The 17,570-nt window shown below is 60.7% G+C and overlaps 7 protein-coding genes across 7 annotated transcripts; 5 read left to right on the forward strand and 2 right to left on the reverse strand.

Moving 5' to 3' along the window:
- Window positions 1-1,472: 1,472 nt before the first annotated feature.
- Window positions 1,473-1,863, forward strand: UV8b_07142 (uncharacterized protein; the record flags this gene model as incomplete). The annotated part of the gene is made up of 2 exons (XM_043144639.1): window positions 1,473-1,609; window positions 1,671-1,863. 2 exons carry the CDS (start codon window positions 1,473-1,475, stop codon window positions 1,861-1,863), a joined length of 330 nt encoding a protein of 109 aa, XP_043000574.1.
- A 321-nt stretch (window positions 1,864-2,184) lies between these two features.
- On the reverse strand, window positions 2,185-3,039 carry UV8b_07143 (uncharacterized protein; the record flags this gene model as incomplete). Its single annotated transcript, XM_043144640.1, has 1 exon — window positions 2,185-3,039. One exon carries the CDS (start codon window positions 3,037-3,039, stop codon window positions 2,185-2,187), a length of 855 nt encoding a protein of 284 aa, XP_043000575.1.
- Window positions 3,040-4,596: 1,557 nt separating this feature from the next.
- Window positions 4,597-8,212, forward strand: UV8b_07144 (uncharacterized protein; the record flags this gene model as incomplete). The annotated part of the gene is made up of 3 exons (XM_043144641.1): window positions 4,597-4,989; window positions 5,126-7,921; window positions 8,102-8,212. The coding sequence occupies 3 exons, from the start codon at window positions 4,597-4,599 to the stop codon at window positions 8,210-8,212; spliced, it is 3,300 nt and encodes a 1,099-aa protein (XP_043000576.1).
- Window positions 8,213-10,810: 2,598 nt separating this feature from the next.
- UV8b_07145 (uncharacterized protein) lies at window positions 10,811-12,676 on the forward strand (the record flags this gene model as incomplete). Its single annotated transcript, XM_043144642.1, has 2 exons — window positions 10,811-10,867; window positions 11,027-12,676. 2 exons carry the CDS (start codon window positions 10,811-10,813, stop codon window positions 12,674-12,676), a joined length of 1,707 nt encoding a protein of 568 aa, XP_043000577.1.
- A 347-nt stretch (window positions 12,677-13,023) lies between these two features.
- UV8b_07146 (uncharacterized protein) lies at window positions 13,024-14,163 on the reverse strand (the record flags this gene model as incomplete). Its single annotated transcript, XM_043144643.1, has 1 exon — window positions 13,024-14,163. The coding sequence occupies one exon, from the start codon at window positions 14,161-14,163 to the stop codon at window positions 13,024-13,026; it is 1,140 nt and encodes a 379-aa protein (XP_043000578.1).
- Window positions 14,164-15,625: 1,462 nt separating this feature from the next.
- Window positions 15,626-15,967, forward strand: UV8b_07147 (uncharacterized protein; the record flags this gene model as incomplete). The annotated part of the gene is made up of 1 exon (XM_043144644.1): window positions 15,626-15,967. The coding sequence occupies one exon, from the start codon at window positions 15,626-15,628 to the stop codon at window positions 15,965-15,967; it is 342 nt and encodes a 113-aa protein (XP_043000579.1).
- A 216-nt stretch (window positions 15,968-16,183) lies between these two features.
- Window positions 16,184-17,020, forward strand: UV8b_07148 (uncharacterized protein; the record flags this gene model as incomplete). Its single annotated transcript, XM_043144645.1, has 2 exons — window positions 16,184-16,424; window positions 16,491-17,020. The coding sequence occupies 2 exons, from the start codon at window positions 16,184-16,186 to the stop codon at window positions 17,018-17,020; spliced, it is 771 nt and encodes a 256-aa protein (XP_043000580.1).
- Between the last annotated feature and the right edge of the window lie 550 nt (window positions 17,021-17,570).

Below are 17,570 nucleotides of genomic sequence, written 5' to 3' on the forward strand. Positions count from 1 at the left end.
GGGTGCTGGTGCCGATGCCGGAGGTAGCGGGGCAGTAAGTTGGCTGGGTACGCACGATCACGACATGACAAGATTTGGAAATCGACACCAACGCCCTCTGTGCTGTGGTGGCTGCAAACCAACCAGGCTGCATACGGCTGCCTACTTTACAGGCACCGGGGCCAACAGACGTCAGCCAAACCAGGCTGGCAACTACGAGCAAACGACCGAGTCAGCCGATTCCTTGGACTGCATTTCATCAGGCTGGCGAAGAGGGGGACGGCAACGCGGGCCGGCATGGGAGGCTACAAGGCCTTGCCATTTACTTGGCCCGGATCAGTGCAGTCGTCAATCAATCACAGCGAGTCCCGTCGAAAACCTTGGGCCGAGACAGCTGGGCCCATCCTCGCAGCGACGCGCAACAACCGACCAGACACGACGCGTTCATCATGTGCTTTATGCGTCGCAGCTCCCCGTTCATCCCTGCTCTTGACTACTTCCCACCGGGGGGCTGGCCATGAGGGCTGCGGTCGGAACCACGACCAGCTAGATTCTGGTTGACGAGGCAAAACGCATCGCCAACTGGCAGCCGCGCTGGACAAGCCAGCCATGGCTAACGACGAGCCGTTGTCGCCGTCGTGGCCCTGCTGGTGCTGCTGCTGGCCGTGCGGCATCGCGCGCCTCGCAGGAGAAGCAAGTACACGGCCACGGGGCCCCCGGGCCGGAACGCCGGTCTGCCGTCCGGTCCGCCCTCGCTGGGGGTGGAGGGGGGGGGGGGCACACGTTCACCGTGGCGCAGAGGCGGAAGCGGAAGAGCCGGGACACGATGCCGGGGAGCCTGCGGCACGACGACTGTGTGCCCTCTGGTTGAGGTGATGGCCGGGCGTGTACTGGAACGGATTTGACCGGCGGAGGGATCGGTACCGGGCGGGGGGGGGGCCGGGTGCGCGGTGCTGGGGCAGAGACTGAGCGACCTGGGCCTCGTGTTCTCGTTCCAGGTGTACGGGAAGTGCGTCTTTGAGTCGAGCCGCGTGATTCCCGTGGACGAGGTCAAGGAGATTGAATACGTGCCTACTATTTACGGGGCCATGCTGGACCGCCGCCGTCTGGGCTCTGGAACATCGAGCTGCACAGTCTCAGCACGGTGCAAGTGGCGAGCAAGGGCGAGGTTGCCGAGACCTTGGCTGCCGTTGGATGCGCCAACAACGCCGTGCAGTGCTTTCGAAACAGGGATAGCAGGGCATCTCACCTTGTTCCATGTAGAAGCAGAGACAAAAAAATATATATATATAAATAACGACGACATAAAACTCTCCGGCGCTGCGGGACAGCAAGGCAGGACTGAGCACTAACTTTGGCGTGCAATGACCAGTGTCATTTCTGATTATAGGCGTGCCAGGACGCGCATTGCACATTCGGAACAGCAGCTCTGCCTACATTCCCAACCCTACTTGCAGTCGGTGGCATAAGCAGTCGTTGTCTCTGGTTGAAATATGGAATCCTACCGGGTCCTCTCTGAGTACGAGCTGCCGCGCGCTCCGAGAAATGCAGTCATCCACGCCACCGTCGCAGACCGCGTCTCCAAGATCCTGGGGCATTTAGACGAGAGCAGAGCCTCGCGGAGATTGCTGTGTCTGAAGGCCCTGCACGATGCCTGGACGATGCGACGAGATCTGACTGCGAAGCCAAAGCGGGCGGCTGGTGGAAGTGTACTTTGAGGCGGTCCGGAGGCAGGTGGTGCAGTCTGCCAGCCAGCCAGTCCGCCGAGCAACGGAGAGCAAGTTTCGCGCGAGGAAGCCCTCGGTGCATCTTGCAGCGAGCAGCGCGCCCTTGGCAAACGAGCCCGTGTCTCATGACGACGCCTGGTGCACCTTGGGTGTTTAGGATGCTTTGCTGGCTGATGCTGCATGACGTGGACAAGATGGACGTGCAGCTCTGCAAGAGCGAGTTGTTGGGCAGTCGGTCGCATGCCGGCCTACATAGCTAGTTTATGGGGTAGTTTTTCGCCGGGTTTTGGCCATGTGCGATGAATGTCTGAGTGCTGGAGAGCAGCACCGCCCGCTGTGCGCGTGCATGCATGCAGGCATGCATGTATGCATGTTTCTTTTCCGTCACCTGGAAAGACCAAGTCATCTCCCTGTTAACGGGAAATTTGGAGCATGCATGTTCCGTTTCCCTCTCCTGGAAAGTCCGAGTATCGCGCCGTTAACGGGAGATTTGGAGCATGCATGTTCCGTTTCCATCTCCTGAAAAGGCCAGGGACAGCTGGAGCAGAGAGGATTCGGCAAGGTAGTTTCCGCAGCTTCCCTGATACGTTTCCGCTGGAGGTTGCATTGGCTTGGCGGACGTTTCAAAGTTTGCTGCCACTGTTTCTTCGACCGAGCGTATCGTATCGTTGCTCAGTACGGAGTAGTGCCCCCCTTTTCCTTCTTGCTGCTGCTCTTTCTCGCGTGTCTGATGCTTGCCTGGTCCAGCTGTGTCCGCATGCAGGAAACTGCCGTCGAGACGGGCAGCAAGATGTTGCGAAACTGCCCGCGCAAGGGATGCTTCGTAAACCACGGGGCCAGGTGATGCTGTCTCCGCGGCCCGCAATTGGACGATATCGGCACTGGCGTCCTTGATCTTTCCTGCCAATTCGTTCTGACGCAGACTGCCGCGCAGACTGCCGCCCGCAGGCGGACCCTTTGCCCAAAGGTCGAGAACAACGCCCAGCTCCAGCCGATGCCGAGTCAGAGAGCCCGACAACTGCCCCGCGTGGGGTTGCCAAGCCCAGGCGCAGCCAGGCCGCCTAAACCCCCCCCTGGATGAAACCCGTGGGGGTTGGTAAATCTGGAGGGTGGACGGGGCTCGGCGTTTCGACCGGGAACCCGCTCGCCATCGCGATGTCAGCGCCAGCAGCCCGGGGGGGGGGAGGGGCCAGGGTCGTGCGGGCATGCCACCCGTGCGCTTTGCCACGATGCAGACTGACATGTTGGTGCTGTTGCTTGCAGATGATTCATGCGCCTGGTGCGCGTATGAAGGCCGAGCTGCAGCAGCAGGGGAGGGGACGGAGCCAATCATTTCGGGGGCTTGTCATCTCGCGGCTCGAGCGAGCTTGCTGGCCTGCCGAATTGGTGCGTAGGTCCTGGTGCGTAGGTCCTGGAGACGGGCCGCGGAGGAAAGGAAAAGCAAAAGGCTCCTCTGCCCAACGGGCAACGAACGCAACGCTGGGCAAAAAGATGCAGGCCGCTCGTTGGAGTTGGGTTCGCATGGGGCAGGTGGATGGGATGGGTGGTGCGAGAAGCAAGATGGCGTCGTGGCGTCGACCCTTACGAGCAGAAGCAAGCTGGGTACGGAGTACCGACGGCCGAGTACCCCGAGGGCCAGAGCGACGCGACCAGGCCAGAACCCCACTCCGTCCGTACCCTTGACCGTCGGCTGCCGTACCGGCTGACTCGTTTCCCCAGGCAAAGCCCCTCCCATGGTGCCATGGTGCGCATCAGGATTCGTGCTGCCAAGGACGGCCGGCCCTGGGGCGGCATCTCCACAGGATTGTCTTGGAAGAGCAAGCTCGATCGATCGGCAGACGTTGCCTGCGTTGCGACTTTGGCTGTCAAGCAGCGGTACCGCAGCGCCGTGATGCGGTACGCACTACGTACGGCCGAGTACTTGGTGCTCGCATGGCAGCATGTACGGAGTATGTACTTCTTTTGGAGCTGCAGAGTTGCCGTTGGGGAAGAGATCCCTCGCTCCTGCCTCTCTTGCCTCCCTCTTGCCTCCCCTCTTGCTTCCACCCCCCCTTTTATTTTTTTTTTTGCGTGTCTTGCCGTCGTCCCCTTGTGTGGGGACTCGGCAGGTAGTGACGCAAGGAAAATGCCAATGCCAGCCATCGTTACAAGTTGCAGCACATGGAGCAGGTTGGACACGAATGGACGCTACTTGGCGGTACGGTGTCTGCAGTGACGGCGGCAGCAAGCGCGTCGTACTCGCAAGTACCCCTCGGTGTCGCGCCAAGGTCGCCGGTGTTTGGGTGGAGTTGGGGAAACAAACGGGCGAGTCGGCGGGCGAAACGAAATCGACGCTTGCTCTGGTCTCTGGAGTTCTGGACAGTGGACAGTGGACAGTGGACAGTGGAGACCCACCACCCACCCCAACCTCCCCGCCACCCCATTGCCCGCCCGCATACGTACCACATCTTGCTACGGAGTACAGGGCACCTGCCACCAGCTGCCCACCTCGGCGTCTCCTTTTTTTGCATGGCCAGGCCAGGCCAGCAGTCCAAGTCCAGGCCCTTTTGCCCCTGCCGCCTCCTCCCATATTCAGCGCGATGGTCGCGCGCCCTCCGCCCATCGAGTCAAGCCCGCTCCTTCCCAGCCCTGCTTGCCTCCCGAAACGGCTCACTCTGGCTCAAAATTTATCACGACGCACGACCCCCAGCCTGCCCACCGCTCTGCACCTGCACCACACATCTTCTCCGTCGTCATTCTCGCTCAGTCTCCTTCCATCGCCCTTCCTCAACCCCCCTCCCCCCTCCCCGCGACCCGCGTCCGTCGTCAGGGCTCAGCTGCCCGGCGCCAACCATAACCGCTCGACTCGACTTTTTTCTTCTGGCGCCCTTGTCTCGCAGACGTACGAACCATGCCACCGTCGCCGTTGCCTTCCACCCAGGCTCCCGAGCCGCGTCGCCCGCCGAGTGCCCGGACCGTGTCCATCAACATCGCCGAAGAAGGCTCGCAAGGCAGCCATCGACGCTTTCAAGTCCATGTGAGCGAGTGTGTCGAGACCAAGACGGTCACCACCACCACGCGCCTGACCCGCCAGTTTCCTCGCGTCTTTCTCCACGATCCGACCCCGCTCGAGAGCCTTGATTCGAGGGAATATCCCCTCGCCGCGAAACCCACGCCGCCGGAGCTACTGGCTTTTTCTTACAATGTTCAGCAAGACCAAGAGCTCGACCAACTCAGTGATCACGATGAGGAGGACAAGAACGTCTCGCGTGACGAAACTGGCGGCCGGAGAGTCGCTGAGTCGGTGAGTCCCAAGACGTGAATTGCCCTCGGGTAGATTGTAGCCTGCGGCAGAGCACCCGGGTTGCATGGTCCATGTCGGGCTTCTCCTTATCTTTGTTACGTTTTAGTAATGTTTTTTTTTCCCTCCTTCTTTTCAGCCCTCCCAGATACCGATTAAGCAACGCAGAAGTGGTTCTCTCACTCCTACTGCCATTAAACAGGAACCCGATCTGCAAGAGACTCCTCTGCAAAGTCGGGTTACCCGACACCCCTCACACTCGCCTTCGGAAGGATATCCTCGCATTACCCGGCAAACGCGTGCCGGTCCTGCGGATGCGCCGACTGTGACTTCATCGCAGACACCCCCGGCTTTCATATCTACCCCTCGTTTTTTCCAGAGACCTGCTCGGTCTTCGAACCTACATGCTGCATCCGACAAGCTCAGGCGTACCGTAACCCAAGGCAGCTCAACCTCTGCACCAGGAGCTTCTGGCAGCTCTGCGAACATGGCGGCTGTTGCCTTGTCCAATCCAAGTCGCCGAGATGGCGGGGACCGTAATCCTTCTCGCGCAGCATCCAGGTTTCTTGCCACGCCCGACACGTCAGGAATGGCTGGCTCGTCTCTCAGGAATCGATCCCTCCACCTAGACCGGCCGCAACCACTGCCGGACACTTCCACGACACCCGCCGCGGCTTGCGACGATGCAGGTAGCCCGACGGGCAGCGACTCTCATACCGTCTTCAGTAGCAATGTTGCAACGCCGCCAATCACGGATGCTGACCCGGAGCCGTTTGGCGACGCTGACGATTCCCTTCCACAATCCCTCCGCAGCATCCTGCAACATAGACCTAGTATTGATGTTGCAGCCGCACAGGATGCCAGCCTGCCAAGTCCGAGACTGTCACCAACCCTTGCTGCCTCACAGCAGCACAGCGCCGTGCATGACGAGGATGCCCCGTCCGGGTTTCAGACGTCCGCCGCTGAAAGTTCGATCAGCTCCCCGGAAAGCTCCCAGCCTTCGGCCAACATGCAGGACGCGCAGGCGATGCACACGTCCCAGAGGTCCCATGGCGGACAATTCTCGACGAGGCCGAGGCCGAGGCCTGGGACCCGCGGACGCCACCATATGCTGCTTGATCCAGAGAGTTTTCTTGACGCGTTCGACTCCATGAAGACGGAGATGAAGACTTTTATGATGTATCAGTTTCTCCGACGTTGCCCGCGCCCTACACTGCGAGTCATTGCCAATGCCGTGAATCCAGCCCTCCAGTGCGACTTCCTCAAGCGGCTTCCTCTAGAGCTCGCATACCATGTTCTGGCGTACCTGGATCACAAGGATCTTTGTCGCGCCGCACGGGTTTCGAAACACTGGCGTAACATCATCGATCGCAACGAGACGGGGTGGAAGGAGCTTTTCGACAGAGACGGCTTCGTCATGGCCTCTGGTGAGCTCAGCAACGCCATTTTCCAAGGGTGGGGATGGCAAGACCCTGTGGGACTGAGCGATTACGAGCGAGACCTGAGCATGCTCGGCCGCCTCTCGTCGTCCGAATTCGAACTGACCCGAACCTTTGGCGATGTTGTGACGCAGTCCCCCAGGATGTCGAAACGGAAGCGCAGCCTGAACTCGTACACCGCCTCGTCCGAACGGCTGAAGCGACGAGCAGGCACGTCACAAGATTCCACAGTTGCCGGTGCGCGGGATCCCGGAGAGCAGACCGAAGTCGGGCTGCACAGGTCCGAGGGGTCGCTGTCGGCCGCTAACGCCGCCGCAGCCGCCGTTCCTGACCCCCAGCTCGGGCTGCCGAGTCTTCGCCAGCTCCATCTGTTCAAATCCATCTACCGCCGTCATTACATGATTCGTCGGAGCTGGACGAGCCGCGAGGTCAAGCCGGGCCACGTTGCCTTTGCCGCACACCCTCGTCATGTGATTACCTGTCTGCAGTTTGACGAGGACAAAATCATCACCGGCAGCGACGACACGCTCATACACATCTACGACACCAAGACGGGGAAGCTGCGCAGCAGGCTCGCGGGCCACGAGGGCGGCGTCTGGGCCCTCCAGTACGAAGGCAACCTTCTCGTGTCGGGCTCGACGGATAGGTCGGTCCGCGTCTGGGACATTGAGCGGGGCCTCTGCCAGCAGGTGTTTTACGGCCACACCAGCACCGTGCGATGCCTGCAGATCCTCATGCCGACCGATATGGGGTCGGATGCTGACGGACAACGGATTTTCCAGCCCGAGAAGCCCTTGATCATCACGGGCTCGCGCGACAGCCAGCTCCGGGTATGGAGGCTTCCCGAGGTCGGCTCCCGCCGATACATTCAAACGGGCCCGCCGGCGCAGGAAACCGACTGCCCCTACTTCATCCGGGTGCTCACGGGACACACGCACTCTGTGCGCGCCATCTCGGCGTACGCCGACACCCTAGTCAGCGGCTCCTACGACAGCACCGTGCGAGTCTGGCGGATAAGCACGGGCGAGCTGGTGCACGTTCTCCGCGGGCACTCCCAGAAGGTGTACTCGGTCGTTCTCGACCACAAACGCAACCGCTGCATCTCGGGCTCGATGGATTCGTACGTCAAGATCTGGAATCTTGCCACGGGCGAGTGCACTCATACCCTCGAGGGCCATTCTCTTCTTGTCGGTCTACTGGACCTCCGCGACGACCGACTCGTGTCTGCGGCGGCGGACTCTACCCTCCGAGTGTGGGACCCCGAGACGGGCCGGTGTAAGAACACGCTCATGGCGCATACCGGAGCCATTACCTGTTTCCAGCACGACGGGCAAAAGGTCATCAGCGGCAGCGAGAAGACGGTGAAGATGTGGGACGTCAGGACAGGCGAGTGTGTGCAGGACTTGCTGACGGATCTGACGGGGGTGTGGCAGGTGAAGTTTGACGGAAGAAGATGTGTGGCGGCGGTTCAGCGGGACCAGCTGACGTATATTGAGGTACGGAGCGGAAGTGACTTTTTCTTGCCCTTGTTCTTGGTGTTCTTGGTGTTCTTGGTGTTCTTGGTGTTCTTGGCCTTGTTCTTGGCCTTGTTCTTACCCCTGTTCTTCCCCTCCTCTTTTTTTTTCCCCTTTTCTCCTCTTTCAATGAACGCATGACTGACCCCTCGCTACGAGCAGATTCTGGATTTCGGAGCTATCCGTGACGGCCGACCCACCGAAGAACTGGGCAAGCGGATATTATTGAACGAGCACGAGGTACGAGAGATTGTGGCAGATGGTGTACTCTGAGAATGCACGGCAGGCTGGCCGCTGTGGCAGACGAGACGAACGGAGACGGGAGAGGAAGAAGGGCAAAGGGCGCATCGACATTGCAGAGCACGAGCGCGCCTGTAGAGGTTGCATTGCATGGTAATTGATTGGACGCATGGGGCTACAATGAGGACACGACGCAGCCGGGAAGGACTGGACTTTGTATACATGAGTCTTTACACGAGCTTGCATTATCATGGCAGGGCGGGTCAGGCGGGTCGGGCGGGTCAGGCGTTGAAGTGGTTATTGGGATGAGCATGTTGGTTTGACTTGGGACTTGGTTGCTTATTGGCGTGGCAGGTAGAAAGAAGTACGAGCAGCTGCACGCTTTGCATGACGGGTCCGTTTTCTTTCTTTCTGGTTGCTCATGGCTTCTCTTTCTTCTTCCAAACCTGTTCTTGTCTTTTTCTTGTCTTTTTATCTCTCCTTTTCTATAATTTTGTGTTATTTTTCTATATTTTCCCCCTTTTTCTCGTTTTCCATCTTTCAACCGCCGTCACAACCCCCCCCGACTTTGCCATCTGCGGCGCCTGCATGGGGGCCGTTGTGACCGCTCTCGGGGGCCGGGGAGCACTTCATCCCGAGACCAGGCACGTCGAGAGGCAGCAGCGGCTCGTTTCTCTGCTGCTTCAGCACCAGCCACCCGCGCTGGCAGCAGTTCCTACAGTACCTTGGCGAGGCTCTTTTAACCGGCAAGCCGGACGGGCTGGAACGGGGGGCCGTGTACGAGCACCACGTGAGGCAGGTGGCGGGCGATGATGATTCAGGTCCTCAAGGCGAGGTGGAAGCAGGTGGAGTGAGGGGAGGCCGGGCCTGGCTTTGACGGGCAGGAGTTGCGCAACCAAAGCTTGTCTGCGCCCGATATCAGAACGCTGTGGGGTAAAGTCTAGGCGGCGGGCGTCGCAGGCCGAGAGTCCGTTGGCCTCGACAGTTTTGCCCTGCTCTGCTTGCTCTGCTTGCTCTGCGTCGTCGGCAGGCCAAGCACCAACACATTGGGCAGCACCCGCAGCCGCAGCTTGTCACCGCGTCATCCGTCCTCCGTCCTCCGTCTGCAGGCCAGTCAGTCCACGCAACGCAGATCCAGATCCAGCTGCACAGTCACAGTGGAGCGACGCCTGGTGCGTTGGGTCCAACCAGCGCCGCGTCGGATGTCGTCACGGGCGTGGACGAGCAGAGACGCCGACGCCGGTTGAAGCGGCAGCCGAGCCGGGCGACGGGCAGTCCGCCGAAAGGAGTGACGCGTGAAGCACGTTGCTGAGCTTGGGCTCCTCGTGTCGCCGCATGTTGCGTGTTGCGTGTTGCGTGTTGCGTGTTGCCGCCGTGCCTTTGCAGGTCAAACAAGTGCCGAGGTGCGGCCAGCATTTGCTGAATGCCTGGTGGGCGCAGTACTGCCTATGTACAGTACCTCCTTGGCAGCCCCCAGGCCTGTATCACCAAAGTCCTCGAATAGGGGAGCTGCACCGTAGAGTCAAAGAGATGTAAAGGGGTGCGGTTGGGACTCAATCACATGACCGGCACTGACCAGCACGTACTCCCGCCCCCCTTGGTAAAATGCCGCTTTTGGTAAATCCTCTCCTTGGGCGGTGGCGCGGGTACGGAGTACTCCGTATGTCGTGGCCAATTTTGGAGCCGCCAAGACGGGATGGCCCGCGATTGGCTGGCTGCGGCGTGTCGTAGCGCCCGGACCATCTGGCTTGGGGTCGCTGGGAGTCAATCGTGCTCTTGCTCATGCTCTGCTCTGCTTCGCTCTGCTTTCGCTCTGCTTTCGCTCTGCTCTGCTTTGCTCATCCCTGGGCAAGGGCTGCCCGAGTTGGCTAGCCACATTGACATCAATGATCCCAGCCGACTTCCGTTACTGGCCAGTGGCCCGCCAACTGTTCAGCTCAAAGTCGCAGCTGGTCGGTGGATCAGCAAGTGGGGCCTCATGCATCATGCACCAGCGCCCAACATGTACGAGCATTATCCGTATTGACCGTCAAAACCAATGTTGGCCTCTGCGCAAGCGCCCCTCGTGGCTGCTGCAGCTCGTCTGGAGGCTGGGCCGCGAGGGCGAGGCCTTTCTTTGCCTTTTGCCTAAAAGACCCGCGCTTGGTCTTTGGGGCCGTCACGGCGTGCGTGCCTTTTGGCTCCTTTGAATCCCGAATCCCGTCTTGGCTTGTGCCTGCCAGTCCGTCACAGCAGCGAGTATCACCGCCACCGGCCGAGGTTGCTCGATTTGTTCAGTTCGAGTGCGAGTGCTACAGTTCACGACGCCCCCGTGAGCGACGTCGAAAAGTCGCTTTCTGCTGGCGGAGACCCGAGCGTAGTGGGGTTCACCCCGGGCTGGAGTGCGAAACCCCGTCTTCACCGACAATCAGAGGCACCGGGGTTCGAGGCGAAGCGGCCGCCGATCGTTTTGACGCGCGACCAAGTATGAGGCTACCGCGAGATTGGTGAACTTTGGATCGGCTTGTACTCCTGAGCCTTGAGAGAAGCAGAGCACAGCAGAGCAGGAGCGACGAGAGAAGCACAGCAGAGCAAGCGGAGCAGGAAACAGAACGCAAACGGAAACCCAAGGTCGTTGCTTCGATTCCTACCATGCCCCTCGAACAGACCGTTACCATTGTGAACAACTCTGGTAAGATAATCAGCACAGTAAGTCTGGGTGGAAATACAGTTTGACAAGGGAAAAAAAAACACCCGTCTCAAGCCTGTTGCGTACGCCCGCGATGTGGCAAAAACACGCTAGCCTCCAGGCCAGATATAGATCACGAAAAACGCTCAGATGAGCCCCAGCATTGACGTGCCCTACAGGGAAAACAGCTCTTCTCCATCTTCAAAGAGGCGAAAGCATCGTATGACGAGAAAAAGGCCGAGATCCGAGGGCTCAAGCGCTCCGAAACCTTTGACTCCTCCCGCAGCCTGCTCCGCCAGGCGGCCCACCAGAAAGCGCGCGGCACCCACGAGCCCGGCTACTACACGGAACACGACTACGGCAGGAACCCGCCGTACCATGACGGCGCCCGGCGCCCGCTCGACGCCCGCAGCGACGCCAGCTCCCGCAAAAGCGGCGCGTCGTCTCGCTCGCGCTCGAAACCCCCGCAGCACGGGTCCGGAAGCCGGCCGGCCCTGACGGAAAGCAACCTCAGGACGCTGAGCGAGGTGTCCAGCACGCCCCCGAGCAAGGCGCCCCCAAACGCCTACCGCAGCCCCTACGCCGAGACGCTGCCGCGGGACATGCTGGCCTCGAGGATGGACCTGCTGCCGGGCCAGCTGGACGCGAAAAGCGCGGCCGAGACGGAATGGGCGAGAGGCCGCCCCGCGGTGCTGCCGCGCCGGCGGTCCGAGTCGGACAGACCCGGGCGCGAGCCGCCCGACGGCCAGGACGTCATCGACATGGACCTCGCGTACGGAAACATCCCGCCCGACCTGGAGTACCGGCTTGACCTCGACCCGGCGCGGCAGGACGACGAGCACCAGGCGAACCAGCTGATCCGCAGGGTCGAAGGGCTCCTGGACGAGGCGCACTGCGTGCAGCACTCGGCGGCCTCCATCATCAAGCACCTGCAGGAGAAGCCCGACGCGGCGGCCGCGGTGGCCCTGACGCTCGCCGAGCTGTCCTCGGTGGTGGGCCAGATGTCGCCGGCCTTCCTGGGCCTGCTCAAGGGCGCCTCGCCGGCCGTGTTTGCCCTCCTCGCGTCGCCGCAGTTCCTGATCGGCACCGGCATCGCCGTCGGCCTCACCGTGGTCATGTTTGGCGGGTGGAAGATTGTCAAGCGCGTCAGGGAGCAGCAGTCGGCGAGGGAGACGCTGGCGTGGCAGGGGGCCGCGGCGGCTCGGCCGGCCCCTCTGCGGACCCAGAGCGACTTCAGCACCGGCGTCGACGAGGCCCTGGTGGTGGACGAGGAGCTGAGCGCCATCGACACGTGGCGACGGGGCATCATGCCGCCGGGGGCCGACGACGAGAGCGCCGACGTCGAGCTCATCACCCCGGTGGCAGAGCGCGCCCAGCGGGCAAAGTACAAGGACGACCTCGACGTCCGCTCGCACAGGAGCACGCGAACCACGGCAACCAGCAGAACCGCCAAGACGGCCAAGACGGCCAAGTCGTCCAAGACGTCCAAGACGAGCCAGACCCACAGGACCTCGGGCAAGGCCAAGGAGCGCGAGGCGTCGGAGCGACACGGCGGCCGGAACGCCACGGTTGAGAGTGTCGCAGGCGACTCGGAGCTGGGCCCCCGCAAGTCCAGCCACCGGGACAGGGACAGGGACAGGGACAAGGAGCGGCCGAAAGAGCGGGGAGCGAGGATGCTCGAAGACGGGCGGGGGAGCAGCAGCCGCAGCCGCAGCAGCAGCAGCAGCATGGAGCTGGTTTTCCGGCCCAAGGCCCAGAGCCTCGGAGATAACATGCTCAAGGCGCTTTTCAAGAGCAAGGACAGAAAGGAGCGGCTTGTCATGACGTAAGGGCCTAGGTAAGAGGGCGCCAAAGCAGTCGGGCGACAGGACAGCGGCGGGATGATGCCCTTACGAAGGAACGGGCATTTGGGAAAGGGAACATGAGCCGAGGGAAAAAGAGACAGTCTGCTACGAAGACGAGCTATGGATGATGTGGCCCAGCAGCTGGCTTGGCGTCCATGCACCTCCCACTGCGGGGGCATGTGATTGTATTTCACTGTGTCGTGGTAAACCATTCTAGTGATGCACTCGGCGCGGCATCCACGGCGCATTCGCAGTAAACGCACGTCACCCCCGGACGGTTTCTGATATCCGGCATCATCCCACCCCCGGGCGTCGCGTCGCGTCGCGTCGCGTCACAGCTCCGCCGCCCCGGAGCGCGCAGTCACGGGCGTGACCGCGACGACGCGCGTCTCGGGCATGTCGCGCCCGCGCACCGAATACTCGAACCGCCAGTTGCTCGCCGCGCCGGCGTGCTCGCCCCTGCTGTTCATGACGACCAGCCCCGCCTGGAGGAGCGGGTAGCGCAGGAGCATGCGGCGGACGGCGTCGTCGGCCGCCGCGGCGGGGCTCATGCCGCGCCGCATGCTCTCGACGGCCTGGTAGCACGGCAGGAGGCGCATCAGGAGGTCGCCGTCGCCGGTGGCGCCGCACCCGCCGACGCGGCTGTCGACGTAGCACCCGCTGCCGGGGACGGGGGCGTCGCCCACGCGCCCGGGGATCTTGTGCGCCTTGCCGTTGGTGCTTGTCGCGGCGGCCATGTTGCCGGCCGCGTCGAGCGCCACCAGGGCTATCGTGTCGTGGGGGCCGCCGGGCTGCCGCTGCTGCTGCTGCCGCTGCCGCCCGCCGTCCTCGTCCTCGTCCTCGTCCTCGCCATCATGCTCGCCGTGGCGCCTGCCGCCCAGCGGGGTGTACGGCCCGCACGAGGCTTTCGGGTCGGGCGCCACGTCCACCCGCCAGTTGGGCTGGCACCCGCGCGCCCTCCACGCCTGGCAGGCGGCGCGCGATGCTGCGGTGCCGAGGTCCTCCTCCCGGAAGCCGCTCTCGAGGGCGAACTGGGTGGCCAGCTCCCCGACCAGCAGGCTGTGCTGGGTGTGCTCGAGCACGCGCCTCGCCACGGCCACGGCGTCCCGCACGCGGCGCAGGGCCCCCACGGCCCCGACGTTGAGGGTGGCGCCGTCCATGATCATGGCGTCCAGCGTGGTCTCGCAGTTCTCGTCGGGCGAGCCGCCGTACCCGACGGTGCCGTCGCACCGGCGGAGCTGGCACGCCGCGCCGCCGGCCTGCACGGCGTCCAGGGCCGAGCTGTGCGCGTCGCCGAGGGAGGCGAAGGCGGCGTCGGCGGCGACCGTGAAGGGGCCGCCCCAGGTGTGGATGACGACGGGGACCGGGGGGTGGGAGGGGTGAGGCTGGCACGGGGAATGGAGCGGGGCGAGCAGGGCCACGGCAAGGAGCCGAGTCAGGCGCGGTGGTGCGCGTGCGCGAGACGGGGGCATGGTTCCAAGGCGGGCTGGTGGCGTTTGGGTGAGGTGTGCTGGCTTCGGATAGATGGAGGCGATGCGTGATGATTGATTTTGCGGGAGATGGTGTGTGTGATGAGTCCAGGTGGGAGTTGTCGGATGCGGCAGGGACGCACGTCGTACACACATGGGCTGCCGCGATGGCACTTTCATGTGGGCCGGCAAAAAGCTCTTCACCATCACGTCCAAAGAATGTCTCGACGCCGAGGATTGTGAGCCGAGACTGTAAATCTATCGGAATCTCCAGGCACCCGACGGACATGATTCCCTAGCGAGTTCGTTGTAAGAATGCATCAAGGGTGGACGTTGGCTGAAAGACCTGGAACAAACAAGGACCATCCATCTCCCACCTCTGCGGCGTGGCGTCGAGAAACGTAAACAAGTTCCGGGCCCTGCAAAGTCGCAAACAGCATGCTAGATACGTCTTTGACTTTGATTTGCTCTCCAAGCTTCCTACTCTTGGAGAGAAAGATATCCGCCTAGATGACGATTGGCCGAGCACGGAAACTCCGTGGCAGGCACGCAAGGAGGCCATCATCATTCATTGCACCACTGAGCTGCGGGTGTGACTGGCAACAAATCTAGACCTCATGCAGCTGCAGAACCGATCATGGGCGCGAGCAGCATGTATCAGCGAGAGAGTCGCGCTTCTGGACATGAGTCACGCCGACACACGCCGATGCACGCCTACGCCTGCATATGGCAAAGGCACTGCTACCACATCCATCCGTATGCTAAGCATCCTATATCGCAGTATTCCATGCACGCGTCCTTGTGGATTGCATCTGCGTTCATATCATGGTTCGATGGGAATCTGTTGACCGAGTCTCGTGGGCCGTGGCCTGCTGTCGATAAACCCATCGGGAGACCTGAACACCACTGCCATCTCGTTTCCTTCAAGCGGGTGTAATCAAGTCCGCTTTTTATCCTTTCCGCTGTGATGAGGGCGTTCATGGCTCTTTCGCGCCATCTGGATGAAAATTATCGCCGGCAGGCGGTGGACCAGACTTGCCTTGCCTTGCCTTTGCCGAGATGGCGACATGCTGTCAAACGAAACCTCCGATAAGGAAAGTCGAGTAGGGTTTCCGTCAAGGTTCTTGGATATTCATCAGCCCCCGGTATCCGACCAGGGTTCATGGCGACCCTCTTCTGGAAACTTTTTTTTTTTCCCTTCTCTGACTCGCCCACCATGCCGTTGAGGAAGCGTGCATGTGCCAGTGATGAAGCAGACGGAAATGAAGGGAGTTTCATATGCTGATCCAGTCAGAAGCCGCCTCCCGCGTTGCCTCACACAGATGAAGTCGGCCTGATGCTTGCTTGCTCGTTTTTCTGGACGAATTCGGATGCATCAGGGCGCATCATGCTTGGGTGTACGCCAGCAACTTAAAGGATGAGTTTTGTCCGACTGATTCTCCGGTCCTGAGGAAGGCGCGGGTGGATGAGTTGCCTGTGTGCTGTGCAGTGCAAGTGCAGCTGGCCTGTTTCCATGTTGGCAGCTGCAAAGGCCCAAGTTGCTGAGCGAGTCGAGTCTTTTCGAGTCAGCGTCGCCTTTATCCTGCTCGTCATCGAACCAGATTTACGGGCGGCTTTTGTTGTCGACGGTTGTGCACGATTTATCTGGGCCATTACAGGTAGCGTCATCAGCTCATCTCGACATACTTCGCAGGCCCACGTCGACGTGCTCCTCGCTGGATTCCACTCGGGACGGAACTCTCATCGACCTATTATCCTTTGGAAGCAGATGCTGATGGTCAATCTCGTCCAAGAATTACAACCATAGTCTCGGAAAAGGTAAAGTACCATCCTAGCCGGCTTGTCCCCGTTCCCCGCAGGCTTTTCATTCTGCAACTTGTGTGGAACAGGGCCAGCAAAGCACCGGCAGGACCACGGCGATGTGGCCATTTTAGCTCATCTTGAGGATATCTTCATCTAGCTTCCCGTACACGTAGCCGACTTGCAACAACTTCATCAAAAAGAGGCAAAAAAAAAAAAGAAAATGCAGAGGCTATGGGGGCTTTTCAAGAAACGCAGCTCAAAGCCTGACGAGGAGTCTGCTCCTAGAGGCAAGACACCAGGCGAGTCTGACAAGCCCGAGCCTGATTCCAGCACATCCAGAGCAGAGGGCTGGTTACAGCCCAGTTCGAGTGTCACCCGCAATCAACTCTTGCGTCTCTGTGTTTTGGACGGCATGGGGGGCGCGTTGTTTTCGGCCTGCATCAACTTTGTCATTGCTTACGGTAAGGGCGAGCTGACCGCATCGCTTGGTGGATGGATTCTAACACTAACCTTGGAACCTCGGACAGTCATGTACAAGACGCAGCCTCGGAACAGCCCCCCGGTACGGCTCTTTCGGCTCCCCAACAGTCTAGCAGGAGATGCAACCGTCACAATCTTTGCTCAATGCATTCTTCTGTGGTTTGTAAAGCTCATGTCTGTTTCTTATGACCTCGGTCGGCGGGCTGTGCAGCCGATGGGCTTTGTCAAGGAACCAGCCGGCAAACCGATGCGTCGGCTCATGTTCCTACCGGAGCAGCGCGGCTCCAAGATAGAGGCAGCTGGTGTGAGGTCGGTCATGGCTGTTGTCCACCACGTCCTGAGGAGCCTTTTGCTTGCCTCTGTTGTTTTCCTCGTGCTTTGGCCAGCCTCGATCGGTATCCTTGTAAACTTGGGGGAACCCGACCAAGGCGACAGGACATACGAGAGGCTATGGACGCCTCAAATCTTCAAGGCCGTTTTCGGCGGGTTGCTCGGGCTGCTCACTACCCCGACCATGACGATTTTTTGGCTCGTCAGAGCTGGCTGGGAAGCAAAGAGGGGACGCTTGACAAGCTGAGGGATTTGCACCGTATAACAAACAGCCTGTACCGGTTTATTTTTTACCGATTACCCTTAGATAGTATCGTCATGCGGAATGAGGAGAAGAGTTGCTTTTGCGGAACGGGCGAAGCTACCAACTGCGCCCGCAACAGTGTGTGGTGCTGTATGGTGTTGTTGTCTAGGCGGCAGAGCGGCTTCGTACAAGAGAAGATGGCCGTCGGTGTGGCGTCGTTGTGGCCGTCGTTGTGGCCGTCGGTCGTCTGTGGTGTTTTTGGCTGCATCGCCAGGCGAGACGGTCCGCAGCTGACAGCTGAATGCCGTGACCGAGATTTAGGTTGGAGCGTTAATGAAGCAGACCTTGTGTTGGACGAGGCCAAGTGAGAACGAAGACATTTGACGGCAGGCAAGCAGGCAAGCAGGCAAGCACCAGACGAGTCAATCAACTTGGAATTGACTTTATTTACGCCTGGCTGCTGCGTGCACCGTGCAGGGGCTCTTTGGTGCCGCTCTTGGATGCTATTGACCAGTTGAGGAGTTCAGGTACTGTCACGTGCCAGACACCCTGC

This window comes from Ustilaginoidea virens, chromosome 6 (assembly GCF_000687475.1).
Source record: "Ustilaginoidea virens chromosome 6, complete sequence".
Classification (NCBI taxonomy): Eukaryota; Fungi; Ascomycota; class Sordariomycetes; order Hypocreales; family Clavicipitaceae; genus Ustilaginoidea; species Ustilaginoidea virens.